The sequence below is a fragment of the Sitophilus oryzae genome, unplaced genomic scaffold (genome assembly GCF_002938485.1).
Source record: "Sitophilus oryzae breed Bouriz unplaced genomic scaffold, Soryzae_2.0 scaffold_824_pilon_pilon, whole genome shotgun sequence".
Taxonomy (NCBI): Eukaryota; Metazoa; Arthropoda; class Insecta; order Coleoptera; family Curculionidae; genus Sitophilus; species Sitophilus oryzae.
Window position 1 is genome coordinate 1 of NW_022147444.1, and position 14,405 is coordinate 14,405.

General features: G+C 31.3%; 2 protein-coding genes and 1 long non-coding RNA gene across 3 annotated transcripts in view; 2 read left to right on the top strand and 1 right to left on the bottom strand.

The window, feature by feature from the left end:
- The first annotated feature begins 6 nt into the window (after positions 1 to 6).
- On the top strand, positions 7 to 597 carry LOC115889679. Its single transcript, XR_004051483.1, has 2 exons — positions 7 to 158; positions 330 to 597. It is a non-coding gene; the product is annotated as an uncharacterized LOC115889679 (long non-coding RNA).
- Positions 598 to 1,457: 860 nt separating this feature from the next.
- LOC115889677 (DNA repair protein REV1-like) overlaps positions 1,458 to 14,405 on the bottom strand; it is a 14,549-nt gene continuing 1,601 nt past the window's right edge. The window contains exons 2-13 of the mRNA XM_030909734.1: positions 14,317 to 14,395; positions 12,925 to 13,097; positions 10,889 to 11,081; positions 10,649 to 10,839; positions 8,866 to 9,004; positions 8,668 to 8,810; positions 6,849 to 7,046; positions 6,498 to 6,789; positions 3,365 to 3,480; positions 3,031 to 3,193; positions 1,795 to 1,996; positions 1,458 to 1,697 (exon numbers count right to left, since the gene is read on the bottom strand). Coding sequence (XP_030765594.1) covers positions 1,562 to 1,697; positions 1,795 to 1,996; positions 3,031 to 3,193; positions 3,365 to 3,480; positions 6,498 to 6,789; positions 6,849 to 7,046; positions 8,668 to 8,810; positions 8,866 to 9,004; positions 10,649 to 10,839; positions 10,889 to 11,081; positions 12,925 to 13,097; positions 14,317 to 14,395 — 2,025 coding nt within the window. The 3' untranslated portion in view covers positions 1,458 to 1,561. The remainder of the gene's footprint in view (positions 1,698 to 1,794; positions 1,997 to 3,030; positions 3,194 to 3,364; positions 3,481 to 6,497; positions 6,790 to 6,848; positions 7,047 to 8,667; positions 8,811 to 8,865; positions 9,005 to 10,648; positions 10,840 to 10,888; positions 11,082 to 12,924; positions 13,098 to 14,316; positions 14,396 to 14,405) is intronic.
- Positions 2,256 to 2,958, top strand: LOC115889678 (PCNA-associated factor-like). The gene is made up of 3 exons (XM_030909735.1): positions 2,256 to 2,375; positions 2,438 to 2,524; positions 2,591 to 2,958. Exons 1-3 carry the CDS (start codon positions 2,345 to 2,347, stop codon positions 2,875 to 2,877), a joined length of 405 nt encoding a protein of 134 aa, XP_030765595.1. The 5' UTR covers positions 2,256 to 2,344; the 3' UTR covers positions 2,878 to 2,958.

Consider the following 14,405-nt stretch of genomic DNA (forward strand, 5'->3'; position numbering starts at 1 on the left):
TCGAGCGGTGAAGCTCAAGAAGAATGCCAATCGCAAAGTCCAAGTAAAGTTGAATGTCCAGAATCACAAGGTTTTGATGTAATGGAAGCAGTACCGCAAGCGTTTCAATGTCCAAGTCAAGAGCTCGAAGAAGAGAGACAAAAGAATCTCTACTATAGGTTTGCTTTAAATTTAACTTTAGTTCTGCTTTCATATACAGAGTGTTTCAGAAAAGAGATTCCTCAATTAAAAATAAGACTTATTTTTTATGATGATGTTTTTTGAAACACCCTGTATATAGATGTAGGGACGCCCTGTATACCTAACTTTACTTATACCTAACGTTTTAGGTACCACCAACATTCGTTTAATGATTTACACTCTTACTTGCACGACCAAAGAACATTTGTCAAAGAAAAAAAGGAAAAGGAAAAGGAAAAAGAAATTGGAGAGAAAGATAGCAAAACTGCCAAAGATTGTACAGAGAAGTAGAATAGTACCTGTAAAAATTGTAGAAATATTTATGTAATTTTGTTGTAATCAAAGATTAACAAAAAAATATATAATCTACTAAAAAAATACTAATAATTTATCGCCAATAAATATACATTCACGTTATTAATGTTTTGATTTTACAATTATACATATTATTATAATATTAATTGGTTCTCATTTACAATAAATATTTAAACAGTTTTTTTTTATTTTTTAATGAAATAAGCGAAATATATCGACAATATTAGTATTTGTACTCTTTGAAAATTTGTTACATCTTTAAAAATAATCTAAAATGTCAATATTCCATGGGTATAGTGATAAATGAGGTCAAATTATAAGAAAATGTATTTTCGACAAAAACTTAAAGAGATAGGCATAAAATGGTACAATACAATTTGATACACAATTAAATTGTGCATCTGATTCACGTAAAATATACAGGGTGTTCCATTTAAATTAAACAAGTTATTGCCGTTTAAAGCTAGTAATTATTTAATATAACTTTTTAGACACTGTATAAGTTAATATTATATTTATTATCGCAACACAAAATTTAGTAAATAGAAAAACTTCAGTACAATATTTGGTTTTAAAACTTATACGCCCAGAGAAACGAAGCATTAAAATTGTTAATGAATTTTCACAAAATCGTAAATATTTCAAAAACTGTAAGATTAAAGTGCGGTAAACCTTTATCAAATTTACCTTTATTTTAATCGTAGGAACTAAAAATGTAATAATATACAGGGTGATCCATTAAAAAAATACAACTTTGATATTTTTTTATTTATCTGGGATACTCTGTACCTTTTGAAAAATAAATAATTTTAAATTGTAGCTTTAATAGTCCTAGATATGCATTAAACTAAGTAGTAGTATTTTAAGAAAATACAAACACCTTCTTAGTTGCAACAAAAATATATTTATGTATCAAATACAACACGATCGAAAAAAAAACGGTGTCAGCGATGGTGTTGAAATGAAGATCGCTGTCATTTTACATGTCAAATTATATGGGGAATGTCATCGATCGTCGTTTCCAAGCCAACTGGACGCCGTATTTTTTCGATCATATGGTACTATTTTAATGTATTTGGCAACAATGAAAGGCTGTTACTAAATATAAAGTCTTTCCATACCTCGCGACCATTCCTTGCTGCACGTTGTTTACTATCGAAAAATATGCTTGATGCCAGGCACAATCCAATGTTGAAAATGTCCTGAAAATAAAAAATATATACAGGGTGGTCCGAACTGTATTCCGGAAACTTCGGCACCATATCGTTGATCAAAGTATCTGCATTATGGTATCTTTACCTGTAGAGGAAGTTAAATCCAGTTTGCAAAACTTCCAATTTTCTGTCCAATGCCAACTGCCTCAAATGATCACCCAGCATATCTACATCTACTGCGGATGGTATATTCTCCGATTTCACCCATGCTTTTATACCAGCCTTGGTTTGTTCCCAGGTAAGATTTGTAAACGGAGAGTGTCCAGACGATGCTGTTCTCTTTTCTTCTATATTAAGAAGAAAATATTATAAACATTGTGTCACAGATAATTAATTATTAAAGTAAAAAAAATATTATTACAATTTTTTTTATTATTTAAGCTCTTTTATGGATTAGCTGAGGGTCCACGAGTGACGTAGGCATTCCTGTCAACAATTTAAGGCCATAGAACACACAAAACAGGGTCGTTGGTCGTTGGATTCAAACCATATTTCAAGAAAAGAAGATATGACAACTTAACCTTAAAATTTTTCGAAATTCAAAATTTTACCGTTTTTCTTGCATTTAAAGTTTAATTGCTTTTTAACGCATTATATAGAAAAAAAAACAAGTAAAAAGAATCTAACTTTCAAGAATGGGAAGAACGGCAGCCTCTGGGATTAGGAGTAACTTTATTTATATATAATAATAAGAATAATTTGTGCTAACGAATCACGTATTTTTACAGTCAGCGCTGGTAAATCATCTAAAAAATCTGGAGGAGTTTCAACAACTTCACGTAACTCGACACCATCAACTTCAAAATCTAAAGCAGGTAAATATACAGAGGGACCTGTATTTACATTCACAGTGAACTAAAGTCTTAATACTTTTTTCGTAGGAAGCTCTACAAAACTACCACCAATAACAATTCAGAAAACTCCATCATGGCAGAAACCCATAACAAACTTTTTCCAGTCCAATATACAGAATGAAAATGAACAAAACGTGAGTAACCAAAGTAAAGACATCAAAGAAAATATTCATGAAGCAACTTCGAGTAATGAAAATGTAAAAATCAATATTGAAGATAACGAGAAAGATAACGACACTTCTGAAATAGAAGGCTGCACAGATGAAACTGAAACTGATAAAAATGATTCTAATCAAGAAATTGAATCGAACTAAATAACTTTAATAAGTGTAATTCCAAAAAAAAATATTTTATAATAGGAGTGTCTGTCCAAAATGTGAACTAGTTTTAAATACCGGAAATATAGTTAATTTTAATGTAAGTTTTTGATATAATTAATATAAATTAAATATATTTTTTTAGTTTACCTGAATTTTTTTCGCTTGTTTTCATTTTAACAGTCACAACTGTGTTATTTTTTATCGTGTTGAATTTTGTTGAGGTAATTCCATATTCTTGTAGAACTTCTAATCTAATCTCTTCAGGTAGTTCATTCAGTACAGTCATATCAATTTGTTCCAACAATTTAGCCTAAAAAGAATATTAATAGTTACATATGTACATATTTATAAACAAGTAATTATAAAAACTTATTTAAACATTAAAAACATGTCAACTATAACAGAAAAATGTTTTAAATTTACTATCTTTGAAGATCTAAAATAATTAACTTTATAATTAATAATATAATTTAAATTTTACCTCTAACTCGCGTTCTTTATTGGTTTCTTCAACTTGACTGCTACTACTTTTATCACCCTTTTGTAAAAAATGTTTTATAGAGGTATTGCCGTTTGGAGATATTCTTGATCGAGAACCTAAGGTAATTATTGTTAAGGTTACATCTTAAACTCCTCAAGAACAAGGTAAGAAATGAATGGATATATACCGGGTGTTTCTCTAAAGCGGCTCATCTCTATAACTTTTTAATTTTTTCAGACAAAAAAAACGTGCTTTTGTATGTTAGTATATGACATAAATTAGGATTGATTCACGTATTCAATTGTTTTCGGTCTCTTCCTGTTTCACCGGAAATCACTACAACTTTAGATTTTTAAATGACACTGTTAATATATCATATGTCAACTTTTGACATATTCCCTTTAAAAAACATCGTATTTTGTATTTCAATCTAGAGTGTCGTGGCTGTGTTAAAAATACTAATTTTTAATCAAGGAGCCTTGGAAAAATAGGTTTGATTGTCTAATATTTTTAGAGTCTTGTTCTGGCCGGTTAAAAATTGCCCAAATCCTACTTTAATCATATCTCAATTTTTTTAAATTGGATTTTGCTTATTAGCATATTTGGAAAAAGCATTTTTTTACAAATAATTTGGTACCACAAACTTGGTATTCTGTGTCAAATTGTCGTTATGAACCCCATGTCCCAATTTCAAATAAACCATATGGTAAAATGTCAAAATTTGACATATTATATGTCATTCTACTTAGAGTGTCATTTTCTAACAGGAAGTGAGCGAAAACAATCGAATACGCCAATCAATCCTAATTTATGTTATATACTGACATACCAAATCTCGTTTTTTATTAAAAAACAATAAAAAAAAGTTATAAGAGTGACCCACTTTTGAGAAACACCCAGTATAGAGGTAGAAACATAAGTTTCGTTTAACTTAAGTTACCTTTTGTTAGAGATTATTAAAAATACTACCTTATTTTACTAAGTTTAGGAAGTTAGGGGCACTGAAAGGGTAAATTTAAAAAACGGTTGTTTAGAAATTGTACGAGTAGGCTTAAAAAACGAGATAAAATTTGGGAAAAAAAATTCTCTGCCATAAATTTTGACCCTAAATCAAATGGCGATAGAGAAAAATTATTTGGAAAAGCGGAAAGGGTAGTTTTTGCAAGGGTATGGGGTTGTTTCGTGAATAACTTTTTTGAGATTATTTTTTTTGCAACGTGGGATTATCTTTTGAAAACTACATACTTTTTCCTACAAAAAGGTATTCTTGTTGAACATCGCCCAGAGCGATGGTTTTCGAGAAAATTGAAGTCAAAGAGTTTGCTCTGATGGGTTGCTAACTAGTTAATCACCATAAACTTCTGAAAGTTATGGCGGTTCAAAAGTAACCAAGTATTTTTTAAATAATTAATTGGAAAATCATAAATTTCATGATATTTAAAACATCTTATTGCTTTAAAAACGAAATAAACTTTTTTGGTTTTAACTAAGTTTTTATAGGTTAAAAAGAAACATAGTCTATGTGCAGCTTCCCAAGTAGCATTTGGACGTTACCTAACGTCGGGTATACGTCGCGTCCAATAAACCCGACGTCGGGTACCAACGTCGGTTCGACAGCCTGACGACCCTTATTTGCACCTAAATGGGGAATACAGATTCGGGTCGCCTCGACGTCGGTATCTGACCTAATAGGGAATGTAATTCTACCAATTACCAACGTCATATTACGTTGGATTTTAGTTACTTAAAATTCGTCGCTAGCACTTACGTTACGTTTGGTTTCATATTCGCTACCAAGAATACATAAAAACCTAACCTAAACCAAACTACCTAATTACAAATGGATTCATAATCACTCCTCGAATAGAACTATAAGTGCCTACCTAATTTCATATTATAATAATTCTGAATCATTAATCTAGACATCAGTTTTGTTAACGGAAATCACGTTTTTGATATATCTGATTAAAATACTCCGAAAAACAACGAGCGCCTTCAAAATTATGTAGATTTATGAAATAAAAATATCTATAAAAAAGTAACTCGCAAAATATTTTTTTTTTATTTTCTAGCTGGTTTAATTATAAAACTGTACTGTGGTTCCCCCCAAACTCAACCTTATCAATATTAGTCTACTAGAAATCGGAATGTGAATATAAATTTTAAAAACAAAAAACGATTTTAAAATGGCTGACAATCGGATACTAGTTAAGAATGGCGGATTCCTGTGTCCCACTTAATAACTTAATATGAACTACCAATATACCAATTCCGACCGGGTCTCCAATATTAGTCGTCTCACACGACCGAAGTCATCAAACCGGACGACCGGTAATCGTATTATGACGTATATAATTCCAACGTACGCCACGTAACCTCACTTTGCGTATCAGTGATTTGTGGATTTGTGCAACTATATTTTAGTTTTTGTTTTCTCCTAAAAAAAAAGGGCAGCCACTTTTTTAAGATAGTATATATACAAAATTTAAAAGAATTAGAACCAGTACCTCACATGTGGGAGGAGGATGGGGTCTGCTGGTTTCCTAAGCTAAAAAATGAAATTAAGATGCACCAGTGTAATGTAGCATCTCTTCCATCATACATCTCTGACACCACTACTACTATTATTATTTTATTTATTAGCTTTCTGTAAAATGTAGATGAATGTCTAAATGCCTTTTTAGTGTTTTTTAGGCATAATAAAAAAATTAAGTTTGTTTAGAAAAACTTTTTATTAAGTTATGTTGATGATGTTCATTAGGCCGCAAATGCTACTTAATGGGTTGTATTTACGGACGTAAACAGAGATACGTAAATTAGGTTATAAATATGAACATAAAATACAACAAAATATAATTGGACGTTACTTTAGGGTTTTTATCCTATTCGGACAACGGGTTGGACGACGTTGGGAAATTAATAAAAATGGTATGTTGTTATTTTGTACGTCGACAGATCGTTGGATTTACCAACTCGGATCCAACGACGTCGCTTTTAATAGGAAAGCGACGTCACCGGTCATATCACCAGCACCCGACCAAAATTTGCACAAAGTCTGACGTCGCTTCAGGTCAGATTTAGTTCGAAGTCAGATAGATGCTACTTGGGTTTACATTTAATTAACTTTACTTACTTGTTGATCCTTTTGGTCTTCCTCTTGATTTTGCAGAAACCGTTTTAATTGGCGATTTAACAGGTTTACTAAAATTTGTATTAATTTTTTTTGAGCTGGGTTTATCACTTTTAACATCAATAATTTTACTATCATCGGGCATTGTATTATCAATTAGGGTACTATTTTTATTTTTTTCTAAATTTTCAGTATCTTTACTAGAACTTCCCTGATATTCATCAACACCTATTTTATCTGAATCACTAGTAGATTTCTTTGCAACGGTTGTTTGTTTCAAAAAATTTGCCATAGCCTAAAAAATATTAAATAATATTTATTCAAGTAATACTCGTATATCAAAAATAAATTTACTTTATTTGTTGGCATTATTTTTTCAAGTTTCGTTAACTGTATTCCTACACCTCTTAATTCAGAAAATGGTATGTTAAGTCGATCATAAATTATTTTGGCCTCCCTGTAAATTATTTCGGGGTTGGTGTACAGGAGGTTTGAGTTGCTGCTTTTGCTTATGGCGTCACACACGCCGTGACCAAGAAACTTGGCAGTTTCCTAAAATAATTATAGTATATTATTTTATTTTGAATGTATCTACATTTTGTTAAAATGACCTGCTAAATATACAGGGTGGTCCGTTATCAAAATCAAATTTTTCGTGTCAAAAAACTCCCAGACACCATTTTTCATCCAAATATTGACGTTTCTTTAGAAATTATTTGGAAAAGATGAAAATAGAAACGAAACTTCTACACCCTGTATCTCCGAAACTAAGCATTTTAGGCAGAGAATAGGTACATTAAAGAAATGCTAACTTCAGGTTAAAATGGAAACAGACGCCATCTGGTGTCGCCTGGCAGTACTAGCTAAATTGAGGGGAATTGGAGGGGCGGGGCTTAAAAGAGGGGAAATTTTAAAAAAAATATTTTTATAAGTATCACTGACTTACTGTTTAAAGTTAATAAACATATTTTTTATTACTTTTATATAAATTAATGTATTAAAAAATATGTCTATTAACTTTATACAGCAAATCAATGATATTATTAAAGACTTATTATTTTCAGAGAAAATTCATAGTAAATAAATTACACATTATTATACTAAACAGTATCATTTATTTGTTAGAGCTGCGATTTATATTACAATAATATTGAAATATATATATTTTTTTAACAATGAAAAAGAATATCACGGAACCTGAAAAAGAAAGATGATCAATTAATGACTTAAATTAGTTCAAAATACATTTTGCAAATAACTAGTGAATTGGAAAGATAAACATACTATTAAAAAGACATTTTAGAAGTATGTTATCATCTATTTGCTGATAATACATAAGTATATAATAGGTAAATAACATGCATAAGGCACTATGATACAACTACCTGTATCATGATAAACACTAATATCACAAAAATATATGCTAATATAAAAAAAATTAAATACAGTTTTGAAACGGCTGTGCTGGATATAAACAAGAATCTTACTATTATTTGAGGTTAGAAAGTATTTAAATAATATAAAACATAATCAAAATCATTTTTCATCATAAATTATAGACGTACTTACGTGTTTTGATATTATTATCAGGAAATAATACGTTTAGTTAAACAGGTACGCTGCCAGGCAAGTTCTATCGACGGGTCTTTGCAAAAGTTGAAATCTAAAAATACAAAAATACGTTTACATCTTAGTTGTATTTACCAATAAAGTATTTGTGTGTAATTTCTGACTTACCAGTTAACTGAATAATCGCATTAAATACATCCAAATGGTAATTTAATATTGTAAAAAAGCAAAATTGTTTTAAATCACTTGCCAGGACAGCCCGGCCAGCTTCTTTGTTGGCAAAATGGCAAATGGCCGCGGTATCATGATTTAAGCAATGTGAGTGATAAAGAAAGCCAATGCCTGGCAGATGTTGATTTCTTTGTCGTTGGTCCTGGCACGTTTAATTTGACTGTTGCCTGTTTTCCCATACAAGTGACACCCCCGTGATTTTAGGACATACTTAATAATACCACAGATAATACCTTTTAATACGAACTTTTTTACTTATTTTTATCTGCAGAATATGCTGCCGAAGTTTCCGAATACAGTTCGGACCACCCTGTATAATATAATCATTTTTATAAAATAAAACTATCAAACAGGGAAATTATCATCGACTTACCACAGGAGCGCCCTCTGCTCTAATCAATAATTTCAGTGTTAAATTTCTTGCTCGCATTTTTATATCGTTTAAACGATTGAACACTTCGTTTGAAAGGCTTTGAAGAAAACTGTAACATTCTTCCTTTGTCTTGAATCTTATTCCTAAATATAAATGTTATTTAATATACACTTCTTTACACATAAAATCATTTGTTACCGTAATTTATTTCAGCAGATACTGACTTTCTTTCGTGATCAAATTCCAGAGCTTTATTATCTCTTCCGAAAGCTTGGTTATAGATTTTTTTTCCCAGTTTAATTCCCAGTTCTGATTGTAGAACTTTTAAAGAAGATCTCTGTAAAGATAATTAATTATTTCAACAGTTAGAATATGGTTAGAATATAATGAGCTGGTCATTATAAATCCTTGGACTACGATCGAAAAAAACAGCGCTATAGAAACGAAGATCGCTGCCATTTTGTATTTAAAATTATCTTTGAATAAAAAGATTAAGGAAGGAGTATTATAATGCTATCCATCTATTCATGCATGGTAGATGGAGGTGGCGCTCTAGGGTGGGGATCCTTGACAGTTCTGTTTGACGATTCATTTGACACATTTGAATTTGAATTGAAATTTTGTCAGTCTTTACTGAGCTCTTATTCTGTTATTAATTATTTATTGTACAATTGGTAGTTGTTTAGCAAATCTAAAAAATATTAAAGGGAATTGTGGCAGAACTTAAATTAACAGTGACGCTATTGCGACTTATCAAAAAAAAAACTCTAAAATAATTGGTTGTGTAGCGTACGGTAGATCTCGGTCAAAGATTGAGGAAAAATAATGGAATGACTTTTCACTAGGAAGTGACTATGTGTATACATATGTATAGTAAATCGATCATTTATAAAATTCACTTAAAATTCACTATTGTAATCGCAAAACATTTTCCGATGCACGTCATCAATCATATTGACATTGACACTAAACTTTATAAACCTGACTAAATGAAATTTTGGCAAAAATGTTTAAATTTGTTGTATAATTTAAGATACCGAGCAGCTCTTCATTTTAGTTTATAGAGCAAATGATTGTAACAGATATTTTATTTAGATTAAAGCTGTAAAAATTAGTTTAAACCGAATTTTATTATCGTTATGTTGGCCACATTGCGCCGTATTCAGCAATGTTGCCTTTACTATTTGACAATTATCCTAGTATCAGTCATTATTTTGTATAATATCGTGTTGTTGTTGAATCTTTGTGAGTAATTCCCGCTTTTTTGCTTAATTTCATAGCCTTTTTTTTTTAAATTGTACTTTTAAGCACAACAGTTTTTTTAAGAACTAAATTTTCGAGTTTTTGTATTGCATTTCTTGAAATTATGTGTTCAAACTATGCCGAAGCATTTAAACAGTCGAAGTAAAGAGATTGAAGCTTCCCTGTTTTTTTTTAATATTTTGAACGAGAACGTGACAATAAAGGTCCTTTATTACCCTTGACTGCAGTCAGAAAAGTAAGTTTGATTAAACGCAAAACTCTTTAAAAATGATAGACTAAATATGTTTATCGGAAACACGTGCATCGGAAATTGTTTTGCGATTACCACAGTTACATATTTTTACTTGCATTTTTGCTTTTATTTACTACTTGTCAAAGAATGTATGTCAAAGAATTTAGGTACGTCAATTTGACGTACCTGCTTCAGTAGCGTATCGGATGTTTGTGATAATAAATTATTATAACTTACAATTATTGACAATGTAAAATAAAACAACAAATTACTGATTCTACCACCACATCATATTTTTTAAACGTTTTGAATAACCAAACCAAACGTCTTATAAAATTAGGGTATTTACCTAAATTGCACGAATATCTAAACATGACATAACTAAAACAGACCTTAACATATTTAATTTGCCCAATACAATATCGCCACCTTCAAACCACGACCACGGATTTAGAACATCCAGGTTTGTACAAAGTAAATCCTTGCCTGTAAATCTCCACAAGTGTTTAATCCCAAATTACGTAATTTCGCTAAAGTAGCTCTTCCCACACCTGGCAAATCTGCAACTAGAATGTCAGACATGTATATCTCGACATCGTCCGGTTTAAGGTAGTATTGTCCTGCTGGCTTGGCTTTTTTCGTAGCTAATCTAGCTTGAAGTCTATTTGCTCCAAACCCTAATACAATTGACATTGTATATTTTTATAGCGTCAAAATCAAACTCACCTGTAGAACAAGGACACCTTGTTATATCGACTATCTCGTTTCTTATATGGATGGCCCATTCCTCAACTGTCAATCCTGTGTCATTTAAAATTTGCGTGACGTCTACGTACATCTCGTCACAACTTACAGCTTCAATGTCTAGTGTATAGGAGGCTACCGTGTTGTATAACGCGTGGGAGACCTCCTTGTAACCCTTCAAAAATATATCACATATTAAGTAATGTCTATAAATCCTCTTTTTATAAACAAACCAAGTGTGTACCAGCGACTTCGTTCACGTCGAATTAATCATTTGTAATGGTGATGATAAAGCAAAGCAAGAATTTCCATTAACATACAAACTGGATAAAATTTTCTCATATTTATGTCAGCATGAGAAAAAACAATATGGCGATATTATTATATAACTTGGTAATATTTGAGAGGTAGTTTCATCTCGTTGGAATTTGACTTTTGAAAAATCCGTTTGCCAAAAATAAGCTTTTTACGTCAAGTAGTTCGTGTTTAAAAATTACCCAACTTTTTGGAACTCCCTATATTGGTGGGTTCATACAGCCAAATAAAATAAAATAAGAATAAAATAAAATAAAATAAGAAAGTTGGTTATATGGGATACCGTACATGCGTTCATACAGCCAAATAAAATAACAAATAAAATAAAAAGTCTTTATCTTTTAACTTCTTGTTTTATTTTATGTGAAAACGGCTTTGCGCACACTTAATTCTAACCTACAAATATTTTCAGTTTGGATTTAATTTATTTTATAATTTCACGTAAGTAAAATGTATAATATAGTAGGCAACAAATAAATAAATATACTATAAATAGTAAAATTACTATAAACAATCGTAAAAGTTAAATTTTATCCAGCCTCATCGACTGCGCATGAGCAAATATATATTTCTTATTTTATTTTATTTGCCTGTATGAACGCACACAAATAAGAATTCCTTATTTCTTATTTTATTTTATTCTTATTTTATTTTATTTGGCTGTATGAACCCACCTTATGATTTTTTAAAAAATGTCAAAATTTGTAAAAAAACCAAATAAATTATGCTTGTCCAAGCGTTCTCCCGAAAGACTAACCGTTTTTTAAGTAACAAATATTGTAATATTTGAGGGGCGTTTTCACCCTCTTGGAATTTGAGATTCGAGAAACCCCTCTTTATCGAACCTCTACACCCCACAGTCAATCCGTTTGCCAAAAATCAGCTTTAAACGTCAAGCAGTTTAAGAGAATCGTGATTACTCAATGGTCATATTTTATGAAACACCCTGTATAAATTTATAAATAATCTTAAAATATGTAAGATAACAAAATAAAATATACGTGTTTAAGAGTTTTTTTCCAAAAAACTCACCGGTTTTTAAATAAAAAATATTTTAATATTTGTGGGATAGTTTCACCCCCTTAGAATTCGAGTTTCGAAAAATCCTTTCTTATCGAACCTCTACACCCTAAAGTTAATCTGTTTTCCAAAAATCGGCTTTTTACGTCAGCTCTTTAAGCAGGATCGTGATTAATCAATGACCAGATTTTTCGAAACACCCTGTATACATTTTTAAAAAATCTTAAAATATGTAAAAAACAAAATAAAATATACGTGTTTAAGCGTTTTTTCGGAAACTTGACCGTTTTTTAAATAAAAAATATTGTAATATTTGAGGGGTGGTTTCACCCTCTTGGAACTGGAATTTCGAAAAATCCCTTCATATCGAACCTCTACACCCTAGAATCAACCTGTATGCCAAAATCGAGCTTCTTACGTTGAATGGTTTAAGCAGGATCGTGATTAATCAGGCGAACAGTCAGACGCTAAATTGATTTATGTGGTAGATAGAAACTCAGAAAACTACTTCTATTGGTTAGTATAAAATAAATCAGCTAAATGCGAAGCATTTTTCACGCTTGCGTAGTTCAAAGCTGTTGAACGAAAAGGACCGACTTATGTGGGTTTTGTATAGCTCCATCTCAAAAATTTGGCTTCAATTTCTGTTCCTTACTAGCAATATAGTCTTATATTAAAAATACCTCAAAATCATAAGGCAGAGTTTTCAATTCGGGACACAACTGCACAGCTTGGCCTAAAAACATCCCATTTTTTATTCCTCTCTGTCGGGCTTCATAGCTGCAACTGGCTATCTCAGACATTGACGCCAAACCATCAATCTTATCGGTTAAATCGACCACTCTGGACGTGGCACCTATAAGCGATACCAATTAAACTTTTAGTTACGTAATCGAGGGCGCGATTTTTAAATTCATTGTTGCCAACAACGGACATATTCGGCCCCGGACTGACTAACTGAAATTTAAATTTCCCGCTGGTGATTCAGGCGGCAGCTCTGTTGTAAAAAAATGTCAAGATGCCACAATTTATTTATTTCCTAACATTGCCATTCGTTTTGGCACTTTAGTTTTGTATTACGAGTTTTTGATTTAAATTAATTGTGTTGTTTTTTACACTTTAAGCTTAAAAATTTGATTGATTGATAAGCACATTATACCACTTTCAAAGTTAGTTTTTATTAAATTCTGTGATTATTAGTTTGTGCATCAATAGCACCCTCTTGGCTTGTTATTACCACTTATGGCTTTGTAAATAAATAAATAACCCATAATAATCTTCATAATGTACTAGTTTTTGCCAATATGTAATAAGTAAAATAAGCTATCAAACAAATAAATCTAGTCGATAAGAGCCATCAGTAGAAGTCCATATCAGTAGAAAAAAGAAACAGAATATCTCCTTTCTTGTCGGTCGCGCGTACACAATGCTTTTTGTTCGGCCTATTTGTTCCGCTTGTTCGTGCGCGCTCGGTTCGTTCGGGCTAAAATGCTTAAGTCTGGACGCACCTTTAGGAACAATACTGTTTCTGTCTTTATTGATATAACGCTGAAAATCTCACGAGTTACATGTTTAACTCTACACATATTAAATTACATAAACGTAGGATTTAGAATATTCTGTTATGAAACGACTGATGGAATAGCAGGTATCGCGGATTTGAAAAACATGGAAATAACGACGTTATCGTGTAGACGGGGTTGGAGATTAATTACTCCATTTATCACACCAGTATTTATTAACGAAAAATCCAAGAATATTTTAAATGCATTATTTAATATTAGAACATTTAATAAGCTCATGAATAGCAACTTCGCTTTTTAGTTAACTGGGATATTTTAACATTTCTGAAACTTAATTCCTTCTGAAACAATATTTTCTAATTGGTAAAACATAACAAAAATTTAGATCTGACAACTCTGTTGAAACTGGTCGTTCATCTGGCCGCAGCTATAAACGCAATACATCCGGCCAGCCGACGGCCAGGTTGTTGCGACCTGGTCGTCAGTGAGTTCGAGCTCTAAGATCAGAGAAAGTATAAACCAGCCATAAAATGAATAAGGGTAGGTACTTGCCTTCAGGTAGTCTCTCTTGGTACAATTCAAATTCCCTGGCTCTACTAGCTTGTCTATTTGGATCAGCGTTACTTATAACCCCACTTTTA